The sequence below is a fragment of the Geotrypetes seraphini genome, chromosome 1 (genome assembly GCF_902459505.1).
Source record: "Geotrypetes seraphini chromosome 1, aGeoSer1.1, whole genome shotgun sequence".
In the NCBI taxonomy this organism is placed as follows: domain Eukaryota; kingdom Metazoa; phylum Chordata; class Amphibia; order Gymnophiona; family Dermophiidae; genus Geotrypetes; species Geotrypetes seraphini.
In genome coordinates, this window is record NC_047084.1 from 448164339 (window position 1) to 448177849 (window position 13511).

Consider the following 13511-nt stretch of genomic DNA (forward strand, 5'->3'; position numbering starts at 1 on the left):
ATGTTCACTGGTATTCACTACACTAGGCTTTTCACAATCCTCTCTCTTTCTGTCTTAGGAAAGACCAGAGCCTTCTGTCTCCTGTAAACTGCTGGTACATGATCCTCAACCAAACGCGGCAGGAGAGTCGGAATCGGGCAGGCCTTGGGGAGGTTTATGCCGGTCACCTCACCCAGCGTCTGATGTATCTTAGTGAAGATATGATGCGGCTGGCCAAGAAAGTGAGCACCAACTGCTCCCCTGTACCTTAGCTGATGTGTTCCCATGATCTTACTTGCATGCAAACAGAAAACTGCTTATATTCTGCTGCCCCAACCAGTTATTCATATATCACCCAAATCAGTGTTATGGTGATAAGAGGATCTATCATACAACACTATAGGGCAATTTATGAAATGTTCACCTGCATTATAACAAATAACTACTACAGAAACACAACATAGAAACAAACAAAAACTTCACTAAATCCTAGATCAAAAATCATTTAAAACTCAGGGGGGGGGGGGGAAGACATCATACAGTAATCTATAATACAGGCAGTCCCCAGGTTAAGAACAGGTTCCGTTTTTTAAACTGTTCTTAAGTTGAATTTGTACGTAACTCGGATCCTAGTATTCTTCCCACCTTCTCCACTTCCTTGAGGCCCCTCTTGCATCCCTTTCCATCCATCCCATTGTTCCCTCTCCACACACCACATCCACCACCACATCCCTCTCATCTCTCTCTTCCTCATGCATCTCTACCTCACTCCTCTCCCACCACCATGTCCAATAATTCTCTCTCCCTCCCTATGCCCAACAATTCTCCTCTTTCTTCATCTCCCCATGTGCACCATCTTTCTTTCCCTCTCACTGAGATACCCAATTCTCCCATTTCTATTCCCTCCCACACCTCAGCATCTCTTTCCCTCACTCCCTCCATTTTTCCATCTATGGCTCATGCTCCCCTCCCTCTATTTTGTGTCCAAAGTTCAAGCCCCCTCCCTCTTTCCTTCCATCCTTTGTCCAAAGTTTGTGTCACTCCCTCCTGAGTCCCAATGTGCTCCTATCTTTCCCTCCCTCCCTCCATTCTGTGCCCCAAGTATGTGCCTGCCTCCGGCGTGTGTTTACCTTCTTCTGGCCGGCTCCCTCCTCCTTCCAGCCGCAGTCATTTTTCTGCTCAAAGCCGTGGACAGGAGCTCCTACGCGCGTCCCACAGCTGAGCTGGAAGCCATCCTTCTGACGTTGGAGGAAGCTACTCCCATGTCGGAGGGAAGGCTTCTGGCTCAGCCATGGGATGCGCACAGGAGCCGCTGCCCGTGACTTTGTGCAGAGAAACGACTGCAGATGGAAGGAGGAGGGAGCCGGCCAGAAAATAAACACCCACCGGAAGGAGGCAGATACTTGGGGCACAGAATTGAGGAAGGGAGGGGGAGAGAGAGGGGTGCATTGGAACTCGGGAGGGAGGGAATAGGGTGTGTTAGGACACAGAAGATAGAACAGGAGCCCCCGTTCGTAAGTACGAGTCTGATGTAAGTCGGATGTTTGTAAAACAGGGACTGCCTCTACATCAGTTTCTTCAACTCTAGAAATTTCTAGAGTTCAAGAAACTGATGTGTTTATAGATTACTGTTTAAGTCATTTATTTATGAGTTAGAGGTGGGGTTGGACAAATGATTACATTGATGATGCTCAAGATAGGGATCTGGAATAACTGTGTTATAAGAGATTCTATGATCTGATACATTAAATACTGTATGATGTCTTCCCCCTCCCCCCCACAGGGTTTATATGATTTTTGATGTAGGATTTAGTGAAGTTTTGTTTGTCTCTACCCTGTGTTTCTGTTATGGTGATAAGAGGAGCATCCCTTTTGCACCAGTCTGGGCCCGATGCTCAAAGCTCCAGCCATGAAATGAACAGTGCAGGAATAGTGAAGAAACATAGTTCTTCAATGCCCAAAGTTAATGGAATTCAAATTGTATGTGCACTATAAAAGTGAAAGCAAGAAGGGGGAAACATGCTTGGCGCACACGCAGACAAATTTTGCAGTAAGCGTGGCTCTTGTGCGCATTCGCCAGGCATTCCTGAAAGTGAAGCACAGATTGATGCCGTTCTTCTGCACCTTTAAAATATACGCATGGGTGCTGAAAAGTTCTCAGCCCAGCCAAGAAGAGAATGATGTGGATATGGTTCAATCAATGATCTGAAACTATGTGAAAAACATAGAATTTTGTTTCTGCAAATTGGCACTTAACGAAATAAGATATCACTCTTTTTGAGCTACATTGGTGAAATAACGTTCAGAATTTAGGAAGTTGGTTGGGCTGAGAACTTTTCAGCACCCCTTGTAAGGTTCTCAAATTTATTTATTTTTTCACATGTAAGGCTTATATTTAAGCACAGAAAACAGGCTCCAATGTGTACTTTCACTTTTGGGTTTGCTCAGACTCGCACACATTTATTTTTCAGTACTGGCGCTTACAGGCTTGAATGAGCTTCCAAGTTTATTGTAAATTTGATTAAATGCTTATCAAATACTAAGGGCCCCTTTTACAAAGTCGCGCTAGGGCCTTAACGTGCGCTAAATTTCTCCATGCGCTAGACGCTACCGCCTCCTTTTGAACAGGCGGTAGATTTCCGGCTAGCGCGCACTATTCCGGTGCGTGCAATAAAACCACTAGCGTGACTTTGTAAAAGGAGCCATAAGCGTATTACAGAAATAAAATAGGGGTAAGAACATAATTAAAAACAACACTATTAAACAGACGAAATATACTCAGATGAACAAGACACAAAGTAGATGTAATAAGAACAAAAAGGATAGGGGGAGAACTACAGTAACTACAGAAAAGAGAACATATATGGAAAAAAAACAAAAGGACTAAGGGGTTCAATAAGAAAAGAATAGTAGCATAGTTAGCCGAAGGCAACAATGAATAAGAAGCTTTTTAAAGCTCCTTTAAATTTATCTGAGTTCTGTTCTGCCTGAAGGTAAGTGGGTAATGTGTTCCAGAGTGTTGGTGCGGTAACTGAGAATATTGTTGTTCTACGGGTATTTATTATTTTTAAAGAAGGAACCCAGAGTAGATGCTGTCCAGAGGATCTTAAGGATCTATTAGATTCATGAGGTATAAGATTTTTATCGAGGAATGCTGGTTCTTTAGTTTTGAGGGTTTTGAATATTAAAAGGGCAATCTTATAAGTTATCCTGTATTGGACTGGAAGCCAATGGGCTTTTTTTTAAAAGAGGGGTAACATGTTCGTATTTTCCAGAGTTTGTAATCACTTTGATGGCAGTGTTTTGTACTAACTGTAAGTGCCTGATATCTTTCTGACAGATTCCCTGATATAAGGAGTTACAATAATCTGTTTTCGAGATAAGTGAATGAATTAAAATATTAATTGATGATGGTTCCAGGATTTTTGCCAGAGATCTAATAATTCTAAGTTTGTAAAAGCAGCTTCTTACCACAGAACCTATTTGTGAACGATAGTTGAGTCGGTTGTCTATAGTTACACCTAAGATTTTAATCATGTCTACAGATTTGATTGGAATGTTATTAATACATATTGTAGACGTAATTTGAATATTATCTTTCTATGGAAAAAAGAGGCTATTTGTTTTAAGAATATTAAGAGATAACATATTTGTTTTTAACCAATTGTTAATACGGTGAAGTTTCAAATTTATAGCAGAGAGGGCATTGCTATTAGATGGATCGACGGGATGTATGATTTGGAAATTATCTGCATACGCAGATGCTGTAAAACCAATTGATTGGCACAATGTTAATAAAGGGGCCATGTAGATATTGAACAACAACGGAGAAAGAATGGAGCCTTGAGGAATTCCAGAGTTATTTGGATAGGTGTCTGAAGAGGTGTTATTAAAAATAGAGAATGACACGGTGGCTGTTACCCACGGCTAGCCGCGGGTAGCCGCGGGTAACCCGCCAAAACGGTGAGGAAAAACCTGTGTTCACCATGGCTACGGGGACAAGGCCATTCACTCACAGTTAAGGGAGGGAACGCGTCCGGTTACCTATCGCGCTCCCTCCCTACTGCCACCCTCCTTACTGCCGCCACTGAGTTGAAACAGCTCCCTTTCTCCCTCCCTGCCCCTTACCTTCATGGCCGCGAGTCTAAATTGTCTTCTTACAGCAGCTGGAGCCTTGAAGCTGCATGTGGCTGCCTTAAAGGTCATCTCTGATGCAACCGGAAGTTGCATCAGAGATGACCTTTATGGCAGCCATATGCAACTACAATGCTCTGGCTGCTGTAAGAAGGCAGTTTAGACATCGCCGGCCACAGGTAAAGGGCGGGGAGGTTTGTCGGACCGGGCCTGTTGTCCGGGGGAGGGGGGTGAAAGCGCCATGAAGGTAAGGGGCAGGGAGGAGGAAATGTGGGGTGGAGAGGAAAAGACGCTGAAGGGAAATGGGTAAAACAGAGTGGAAAGAAGGATGCTGAAAGCACATGGGGAAGACAGGGGGGGAAGGACGCTGAAAGCACATGGGGAGGACAGAGGGGGGGAGAAGGATGCTGAAAGCACATGGGGAAGACAGAGTGGGGAGAAGGACGCTGAAAGGACATGGAGAAGACAGAGTGGGAGAAGACACTGAAAGCACATGGGAAAGACAGAGGGGGGAGAAGGACACTAAAAGGACATGAGGAAGACAGAGTGGGAGAAGATGCTGAAGGGAAATGGGGAAGAGAGAGTGGGGAGAAGATGCTGGCAGGGAAGAAGACAGAGATGCCAGACTATGGGGAGAACGGAGGGAAGAAGATGGGTGCCAGACCAATTTGGAAGGGGGGGAGAAAGGGAGAGGCACAGTAAAAGAGCAAATGGAAGACACAGAAAGAAGACAAACAGTGAATGGAAGGAATTGAATGAGAAGATGAGGAAAGCAGAAACCAGACAACAAAGGTAGAAAAAAAAATTTTTTCTTTTTCTTTTTCTCTTCAGGATAAAGTAGTATATTAGTTGTGTTGATGAAAATTTATAAACAAAGCCCTGGCAGCTGAACATCTCTTTCTCTAGTTCAGCAGCCAGAACTTTGATTTAAAAGGAATGAATAAGCTAAATATTGCAGTACTGAGGCTTGTATGGATGTTGTGAGGACGGTGATGGGGCGGTGAATGGGATGGCAGTGACGGTAACGGGGCGGTGAATTGGATGGCGGTGATGGGACGTTGAAGGGGACAGTGGGCCAGGGCCGGTGCAGTGACGGGGACAGATTTTTTTCCCCGTGTCATTCTCTAATTAAAAATAACTCTTGAAGAACGATCAGTGAAGTAGGAATGAAACCAATCCAAGACTTGCTCGGTGATGCCAATTGAGTCTAGTCTTTTAAGCAGAAGATGTTGATCAATGGTATCAAAGGCAGCTGCAAGATCTAGTGAGATCAGGATAACAGATTTATGTTGGTTTAGGAAATATTGTATAGAGGTTGTTAAGCCTAACAAAGAATGCTCGGTAGAATGGTGCTGACGAAATCCTGTTTGGTTTGGATGGAGAATTTGAGTTTTATTGATGAAATCAGAAAGTTGATTAAATACAATTTTTTCTGTTAATTTAACTAAAAATGGTAAATTTGCAATGGGTCTATAATTGGAGCATTCTGAATTGCTCTCATTCTGATGTTTTAAGATCGGGAAGATAGTAGAATGTTTCCAAATATTAGGTAAAGTTGATGTTTGCAAACTACTACATATGAATTTTTGAATATATGGACCAAATATAGAAAATAATTTTTTAAGAATAAATGGGGGAATACTCTCGGATTTACCTTCTTTAGAGTTGAGAGATTGGTTCGTATGTTGAACATCTTTAAGAGAAGGTAGAGTAAAGCGTGCACAAGTGGAGTGATAGGAGTATTTTGCTGTAAAAGATCATTTTGAATATTATTGATTTTTTCTTGGAAAAAATCTGCGAGATTTTGGACTGTAAGGGAGTTATCAGATGAGATATGTTGAGTATGCTTGTATTGTGTGAGTTTTTTTAAGATTGCAAATAGGGCAGCTGAGTTCTTAGCTTTATTTATGCGTTTGGAGTAATATTTTTTCTTTGTAGCATTTAAAGTGGCTTTATAGAAATGTGAATGTTCGTCTTATTTATGTAGGTTGGACTTAGTTGGATTAGAATGCCATTTACGTTCTGAGGAGTGCAGCTGACATTTAAGAAGGGTTAATTCATAGTTGAACCAAGGGTTCTTTTGTTTTTTAGCTGAGATTGTACGAACATGAATTGGGGCTATTTCATTGAAAAGGGAATGACAAGCATCGTCCCAAATTTGAATTTGATCATTAAGTGATGCAGCCATAATCATATCTGTGTTAAGTTTAAATGTGGAGGATATGGTAGTGTCAGTGAGATTATCAAAATCTCTAAATAAAATTTTCTTAGGAAAAGGAATGCTAGAAACTGGGTTGAGATGACAAAAAATAGAGATAAATGATCAGACCATGGAACTTGGCATGAAGTAGGTATTGAGAAATTAGAATACTGAGATGGGGGAACAAAAATCATGTCGAGGGTGTGACCCTTTATATGTGTAGGACCTAAAATTAGAGGGATTAGGTTACTATCACACATACGAGTTATGAAATTGCAAGTGTTAATATTGCTGGAATCCTCAAAATACAAATTGAAGTCCCCGAGGATGATAGGAAACTGAGAGAGTGTGGAAAAGTCAAAATCAATGCTTTGCATTAGAGCTATAGAATTTGTAGTAAGAGGTGGAGGGTTATATAAAAGTAGAAGATCAATGGAAGGGTTAGTGTTGATTTTACGCTGAATGGTTTCAATGGGGGAATTGGAATTGGATATTGATGAATCGAAACATATAGTGAGGGAAGATTTGTAAATTATGATTAAACCACCACTATTTCTGCCTACTCGATGGTTGAAAGAGTAAAAGTAGCCAGGAGGGCTGGCAAAGGATAAATAGGCCTCTTCGCCATCTTTTAACCAAGTTTCCACAATACAAAGTATGTCCACAAAGAATTAATGGTAACCAGATCTTTGAGAATATGATCTTTATCTTTGATTAAACGCTTATCCAGGAGTACAAAGCGTTGTACAAAATGATGTTTACTACGTAGCAATCTTGAGTTTATTAGGCCAAGTTTTGGAATATCTAATGGTTTGATATTAGTGTGTGTAGGTAGTTGGATAGAAGTTGGAACTGTATGAAGTTCAATACATTCAGAAGGGGGAAGGGGGTTGTTGAGTCTGTGACCCCAGAAAACTGGAATTTGTGATGACTGTGAATCCATTGAGAAATGAGAGAATAGCTGAGGAAAAGATATAGAGAACGGAAGATGGTTGAGATTTGTATTGGCACTGAATAAAAGGAGGCTGATTACCCTGAGATCGTACTGCGAAAAGTAGCGAACAAAGTTGCGCACAAAGGAGCAAACTAAGGAGCATTACATGCTCCTTAGGTACGCTCCTTTGGCACGCACCTTTGTGGCATGTGCCACAAAAGAAAAGTTTTTAAATAACATGTACCAGCTGAGGGGGGGGGGGGGCAGAATTCAATGTGCCACTGCATTGCGGCGGCAAATCAAAGAACACAGCATCAGAGAACTGAAAGAACAAAAGTTTAACAAACAATAAGAACAGTACAAATAAAAAATAATTACAGGCAAAACTTAAACAACTAAAATGCAGCAACTAAAGTGAATTTAGTGCTCAAGTGCTCAGCAGGTGGGCTTCTAAAACAAATGAAAACCGACATATTTTAAAGAGAAATCACAAGAAATACTATCTTCAGATCCTTTTGCTGGTGGTAAGAGCAGAATGTGCTGATCTCTAAAATTGGGCGGGAATAACAAAGATTCTTATTTGTATTCATTTGATTACATTTAAATACAATTTGAATCATCCCATTGGCGAAGAAGAACTGTTGTTAGCTATACAACAAAGCCCATTTTATAAAGCACCTGGTTTGGATGGCTATCGAGCAGAGTTTTATAAGATTCTGGGACAAAATATTGCGACTCCTTTGGTGTTTATGTTTAATAATCAGATTAAGAAACAGAAACAGATATTACCAAAAACACTTCATCAAGCTCAAATTGTACGTCTCCTTCCGTATTCGCGGGGGATGCAGACAGACCATAGGTGCGAATATGGAAAAACCGTGAATAACTTTTAATATGTTGTTCGAGGTTTTTAGAAAACGTCATTTTTATTATTGAAACCGCGAATAACTTTCCTACTGTTATTTGCGGTTTTTGAAATATGCAGCGATTTCAGGGCTTGGAGCAGGCAAGCAGCGATTCCCAGCGATCCAAAGCGAATTTAGGGCAAATAGCAGGCAAGAAGCGATTCCCAGCGATTCAAAGAGAATTTAGAGCTAATAGCAGGCAAGCAATGATTCCCAGCGATTTTCTCCATGCATGCTGGGAAGAAGCCTTTCTCTCTATGGATGCTGGGAAGCAGCGTTTTTCTCAGTGCACACTGGGAAGCAGGGAAGCAGCGAATTTGTGGGAGAAAGCATGGAAGCAGTGATTTTCAAAGTGAATGGTAAGCGATAAACTTTTTATCGGTACAGTAAAAGGAAAAAGAACTTTAATGATGATGTAATTTGGGGGGGGGCGGAGTCAGCAGCTGAAAAATCACGAATAAGCGAATCTGCAGATACGGAAACCACGGATACGGAGGGAGAAGTGTATTTCCAAAATCGGGAAAAGATCCTAATAAGGTGGAGTCTTACAGACTAATATCTCTTCTTTGTTATGAAGCTAAATTATTAGCTAAGAATTTGGCTAATAGATTGGCAAAATTATTACCTGATTTGATTGCTGAACCTCAGGTAGGGTTTGTAAGAGGACGAACCGCAGTTAAGAATATTCGTTCAATTTTATTTTCTTTGGAGGGGTGCGTCATCAGAATTTGCCTTTGTTGTTGATTAGTTTTTACGCAGAGAAAGCATTTGATAGGGTTCGATGGGAATTCCTATTTGCAGTCTTGACTACATATGGTATTACGGGATATTTTCAGGAAGCTATTAAGACTCTTTATTCGGATATACAAGCTAGAGTGTATGTTAATGAATGTCACTCGGAATTTTTTAATGTGGGTCAAGGGACGAGGCAAGGTTGCCCCTTATCTCCTTTACTTTTTATCTTAACTTTAGACCCATTGATTCATGAAATTCTTTCTAATCCAGGTATTATTGGAGTGGATATAAGGGCTTCTACTTTTAAAATAGCTACTTTTGCAGATGATATTCTAGTCCACTTAACAAATCCCAGGTTTATCATTACATACCTTATTGGAAAGTTTTGTGGAATATGGAGACTTTTCTGGATTTAAATTAAATATGCAGTACTCAGTGGGGTCCTGATTTTCCACTATGTTGGATGGAGGGTCAATTTAAATATCTAAGTATCTATATACCGGTAGATCCTAAATTATTATATAAAAATTTAATATTCCTGCTTTAATAATTTACACAAAACAACAATTGCAGAAATGGCAGTTTTTGCCTTTATCCCTGAGTGGCCGTATAGCTCTATTTAAAGTGATTCTTTTCCCCAAGTGGTTATATACTCTTCAGATGCTTCCTCTGGAATTAACAAATAGAGATTGGCGGAAACTAAGAATAACACTTACTAAATTTTGTTGGGCCAGGAAAAAAACAAAATTATCTTTTGATATTTTATTGGGATTGGGGAAGAGAAGTGGAATGGGACTTCCTGATCTTCGTATATATGGTAGGGCTTGTTTATTAAGAACAAACAAAAACCAACTGCAGATGTGTACAAGATGAAGGCAGAATTTATTGTGACAAATATAAATTTATAAAAACCTTTTTCCCAAACAAGGGACCCGACACGGTCCGTGTTTCGGACAAACCTTCGTCAGGGGTCCAATATGCAAGACGCTTTACAGGAGTTGGCGATTCTCGGCGCATTGGACCTTTTGGTTTATGATTTTTTATTCTATATTTTTTGTGGCATATTTTTCAAACCTTTTTGCATATTGGACTCCTGACGAAGGTTTGTCCGAAACACGGACCGTGTCAGGTCCCTTGTTTGGGAAAAAGGTTTTTATAAATTTATATTTGTCACAATAAATTCTGCCTGCATCTTGTACATATCTGCAGTTGGTTTTTGTTTGTTCCTGGTTGGTTTTTTCTGCAGATAAGGTTGGACCCCTCCTTCCTTTTTTGTTGCTCAGGGCTTGTTTATTAAGACATATTAGAGATTGGGTTATTGATGATGATTTATTTTCTCCAATAGATTATGAAAAGGCCTTTTTTCATCCTTTTCAGTTATTATTCTTACTTCAGGTATATCAGTCAGGGTTGCTGGTTCAATTGCGATATAATTCTATTTTAAATCCAATGAGGTTAGTATGTGCTTACAATCCATGTGACTTTACTCCTAGTATGACTTCTGGGATTTTTCGAAATTGGGGGACAAAGGGTGTTCATTATTTAGTGCAGGTATTGGACGAGACAGGGAAGATAAGAAAGTTCCCTGACCTTTCTTTAACAATAGGAGGTGGTCCTGGGTCTTTATATGGTTATAGGGAATTGGTGAATTAGGTGAGTAAATTATGGAGATCGGGTCTTTCCTAAGGAGTTCATGACAGACTTCTTACTTTTTTCAATCAATGTGAGGATTTACCAATTTCAATATCTCTATTACATAAGTGGTGGTGAAATTTACTTCCAAATTGCATATATGGTAAACTTTTACAAAATTGGAATGAGGAGTTAGGGATTCAGATAACGCTTCTTGATTTTGGTCAAGCAATTCATAGATTACCTAAAATTATTACAGCTTTTGTATGGAAAGAATGTACATAAAGAGCAGTGGTCTCCAACTTGCGGCCCATCAGGTACTATTTTGAGGCCCTCTGAATGTTTATCATAATCACAAAAGTAAAATAAAACAGTTTTTTGATCACATGTCTCTTTAGCTATAAATGACAATATTATTATTAAGACAGCTCAAAGGAAAGATTTATAAACTATAAAGAGTTTTACCTAAACTAAACTAAACCTTAAGTTTATATACCGCATCATCTCCACGGATGTTGTGGAGCTCGGCACGGTTTACAAGAACTTAAAATATAGGAAGAGAAGGAAAAAAAAGGTTTACATGAACTTATATATAGAAGAGAAGAGTAAGGGGGATAGAATTACATTTTAGTGAAAAGCCAGGTTTTCAGTTGCTTGCGGAATAATTGGAGGAAGCCCAGGTTCTGCAGCGGGGTAGTAAGGTCTTTCCAAAGACCTGTGATTCTGAAGAGAAGGGATTTTCCCAGTTTGCCTGCATAGCGAATACCGTGTAGAGAGGGGAAGGATAGTTTATACCTTTGGGCGGGTCTGGTAGAGTCAGGACTCGAGGAGTTATAAGATAGTGAGATTAAGGGAGGAAGGATGCCGTGAATGATCTTAAAAGTCAGGCAGGAGCATTTGAAATGGATTCTGAAAATCACTGGAAATCATTTCTTTAATAAGACATTAACTATTTTTACTGCGGCCCTCCAAGTACCTACAAATCCAAAATGTGGCCCTGCAAAGGGGTTGAGTTTGAGACCACTGATATAGAGTGATACATAGGGCCTATTTCTCACAAGTACAAGCTTTTCAAGCGGGATTGGTGAATTCTCCAATATGTATTAAGGCCCCGATTCTGCAAAGTGCACCTAATGACGCCTAAGTGATGCCTACTATTTAGGCGTCCTAATCAAGTGGTTAATGAGTGTTTTAAGGGTCTTAATAAGCACTAATTGGGACTTAAATGGAGGTAGGCACCACTTAGATGTCCTTAGAAGGTAGACGCGAGTTCTGAAGGGCGCCTATCTATTTGTAGGCGTCCTCAACAAAAACTGGCATCTGTCACATCTACCTTTGTAGACGTGGGCGTAACCTGGGCGTGGTTAAGGTTAGGCTTGAGATAGGCGCTATTTGGGCATCCATATAGCGCAGAACTTGTAGGCAAATAAAAAGCTGGTCTAAGTGTGGTTTTAGCTTCAGTTCAGTGTAATTTCAGCTTCGGCTAGATGCGACTTCGTATGGGTGAAACATAAGTGTCCTTTGGGCTTCTGAAATGATATTTTCTAAATAGAGTTCAGGAATATGTTTTTCCCTCTTTTTTTCCACTCCTAGTACATTTAATAAGCCATCATATCAATAGGGCACATCAATACAAACATATTGCATGCAAAACATAGTACTTTTCTGCCCAAACAGCAATATAAGTAACTAGTTCTTGTTGTAATACATCTAGGATAATTCTTTTGTAATCCGCCTTGAACTGCAAGGTAATGGCGGAATAGAAATCCCTAATGTAATGTAATGTAATGTAATTACAGCACATGAAAAACCTTTGGATTTTTTCACCAAAGTGCTGCAATCAGCTCTTTCTTGAAAGCAAAGAAAGAACATGAAAAATATATAAAGATTGCACACATTACTTCTTTTCTCAAAGCTTAAAAACAGAATAACCAAATACAGACCTTAACATGCATTTTCCTTTATTGCAAATGGAGGTGTCTAGTTGCACAATGGTGACCTCATTGTGAGATCATCAAGGTGCACCTGCAAGGTACAATACCACAATTAAAAGATGCAAAGGGTGATCAGCAGAGGATTTTAACATATTGAGCTACATCAGCTTCCAAGTATGTGTATGTAGCTGCCCTATCATGACCTGCCTGTGTATCATCTGCTTAGGAATGATATTAGAGTCACCACAAAGAAAGCATTTTCTAGCTCACCAAGTTAATGCACTTCCTCTATTCTCTCCAAGTCACCGATTCTAATCCCACCCTCACCTTCAATAATTTTAACAACATCCTAACAGCTTCTTATTAGCTCTCATAAGACAGTCTAGAACAGGAATATCAAAGTCCCTCCTTGAGGGCCGCAATCCAGTCGGGTTTTCAGGATTTCCCCAATGAATATGCATGAGATCTATGTGCATGCACTGCTTTCAATGCATATTCATTGGGGAAATCCTGAAAAATTGACTGGATTGCAGCCATCAAGGAGGGACTTTGAGATCCCTGGTCTAGAAGATGGTAGATTTCTGCTGTTTTTCATCAGCACATTTCCCTTTCCAGGCAAACTTATTTTCACCTTCCCATGGCTAGGATATCCTAAGCTGTCATGGGAGGAAATTTCTCCTCTGACAGAATAAAGTCATTTGTAGCTCACCAAGTTAATGTACCTTGTTGCACCTTGTCCATCTTCTCAAGCTCACCAGTTCAAATCCCACCTTCACTCATTTTAACAGCATCCTAACAGCTCTCATAAGTGGTGGACTTTGCTGTTTTTCATCAGCATTCTGCAGTTTGCAGGCATAGATGCATCAGATACATTCATTTGCTTTCAACTACAAGCCATTGTGGTAGGAATGTATTTCTTTTTATGCAATATAGGCAGAGGGCTTGTACAGGTGTTGATGGAAGGTACATGTTTTGAGATGTATCCTAGAGACATTACTATTGGTAAATTCAGCTTGGCTTTAGAATTGGGAGTGGGGGAGGGGGTTTAAGATGAGAGA

At 40.2% G+C, this 13511-nt stretch overlaps 1 protein-coding gene across 3 annotated transcripts in view; it reads left to right on the forward strand.

The window, feature by feature from the left end:
• Positions 1-13511, forward strand: part of ARHGAP4 (Rho GTPase activating protein 4) — a 145769-nt gene that overhangs the window by 34509 nt on the left and 97749 nt on the right. For 2 of the 3 annotated variants that reach the window (XM_033920717.1, XM_033920712.1), the window contains one exon: positions 59-221. The exons of the other annotated variant lie outside the window; for it this stretch is intronic. In XM_033920717.1, coding sequence (XP_033776608.1) covers positions 59-221 — 163 coding nt within the window. The remainder of the gene's footprint in view (positions 1-58; positions 222-13511) is intronic. 3 annotated transcript variants of the gene reach the window in all.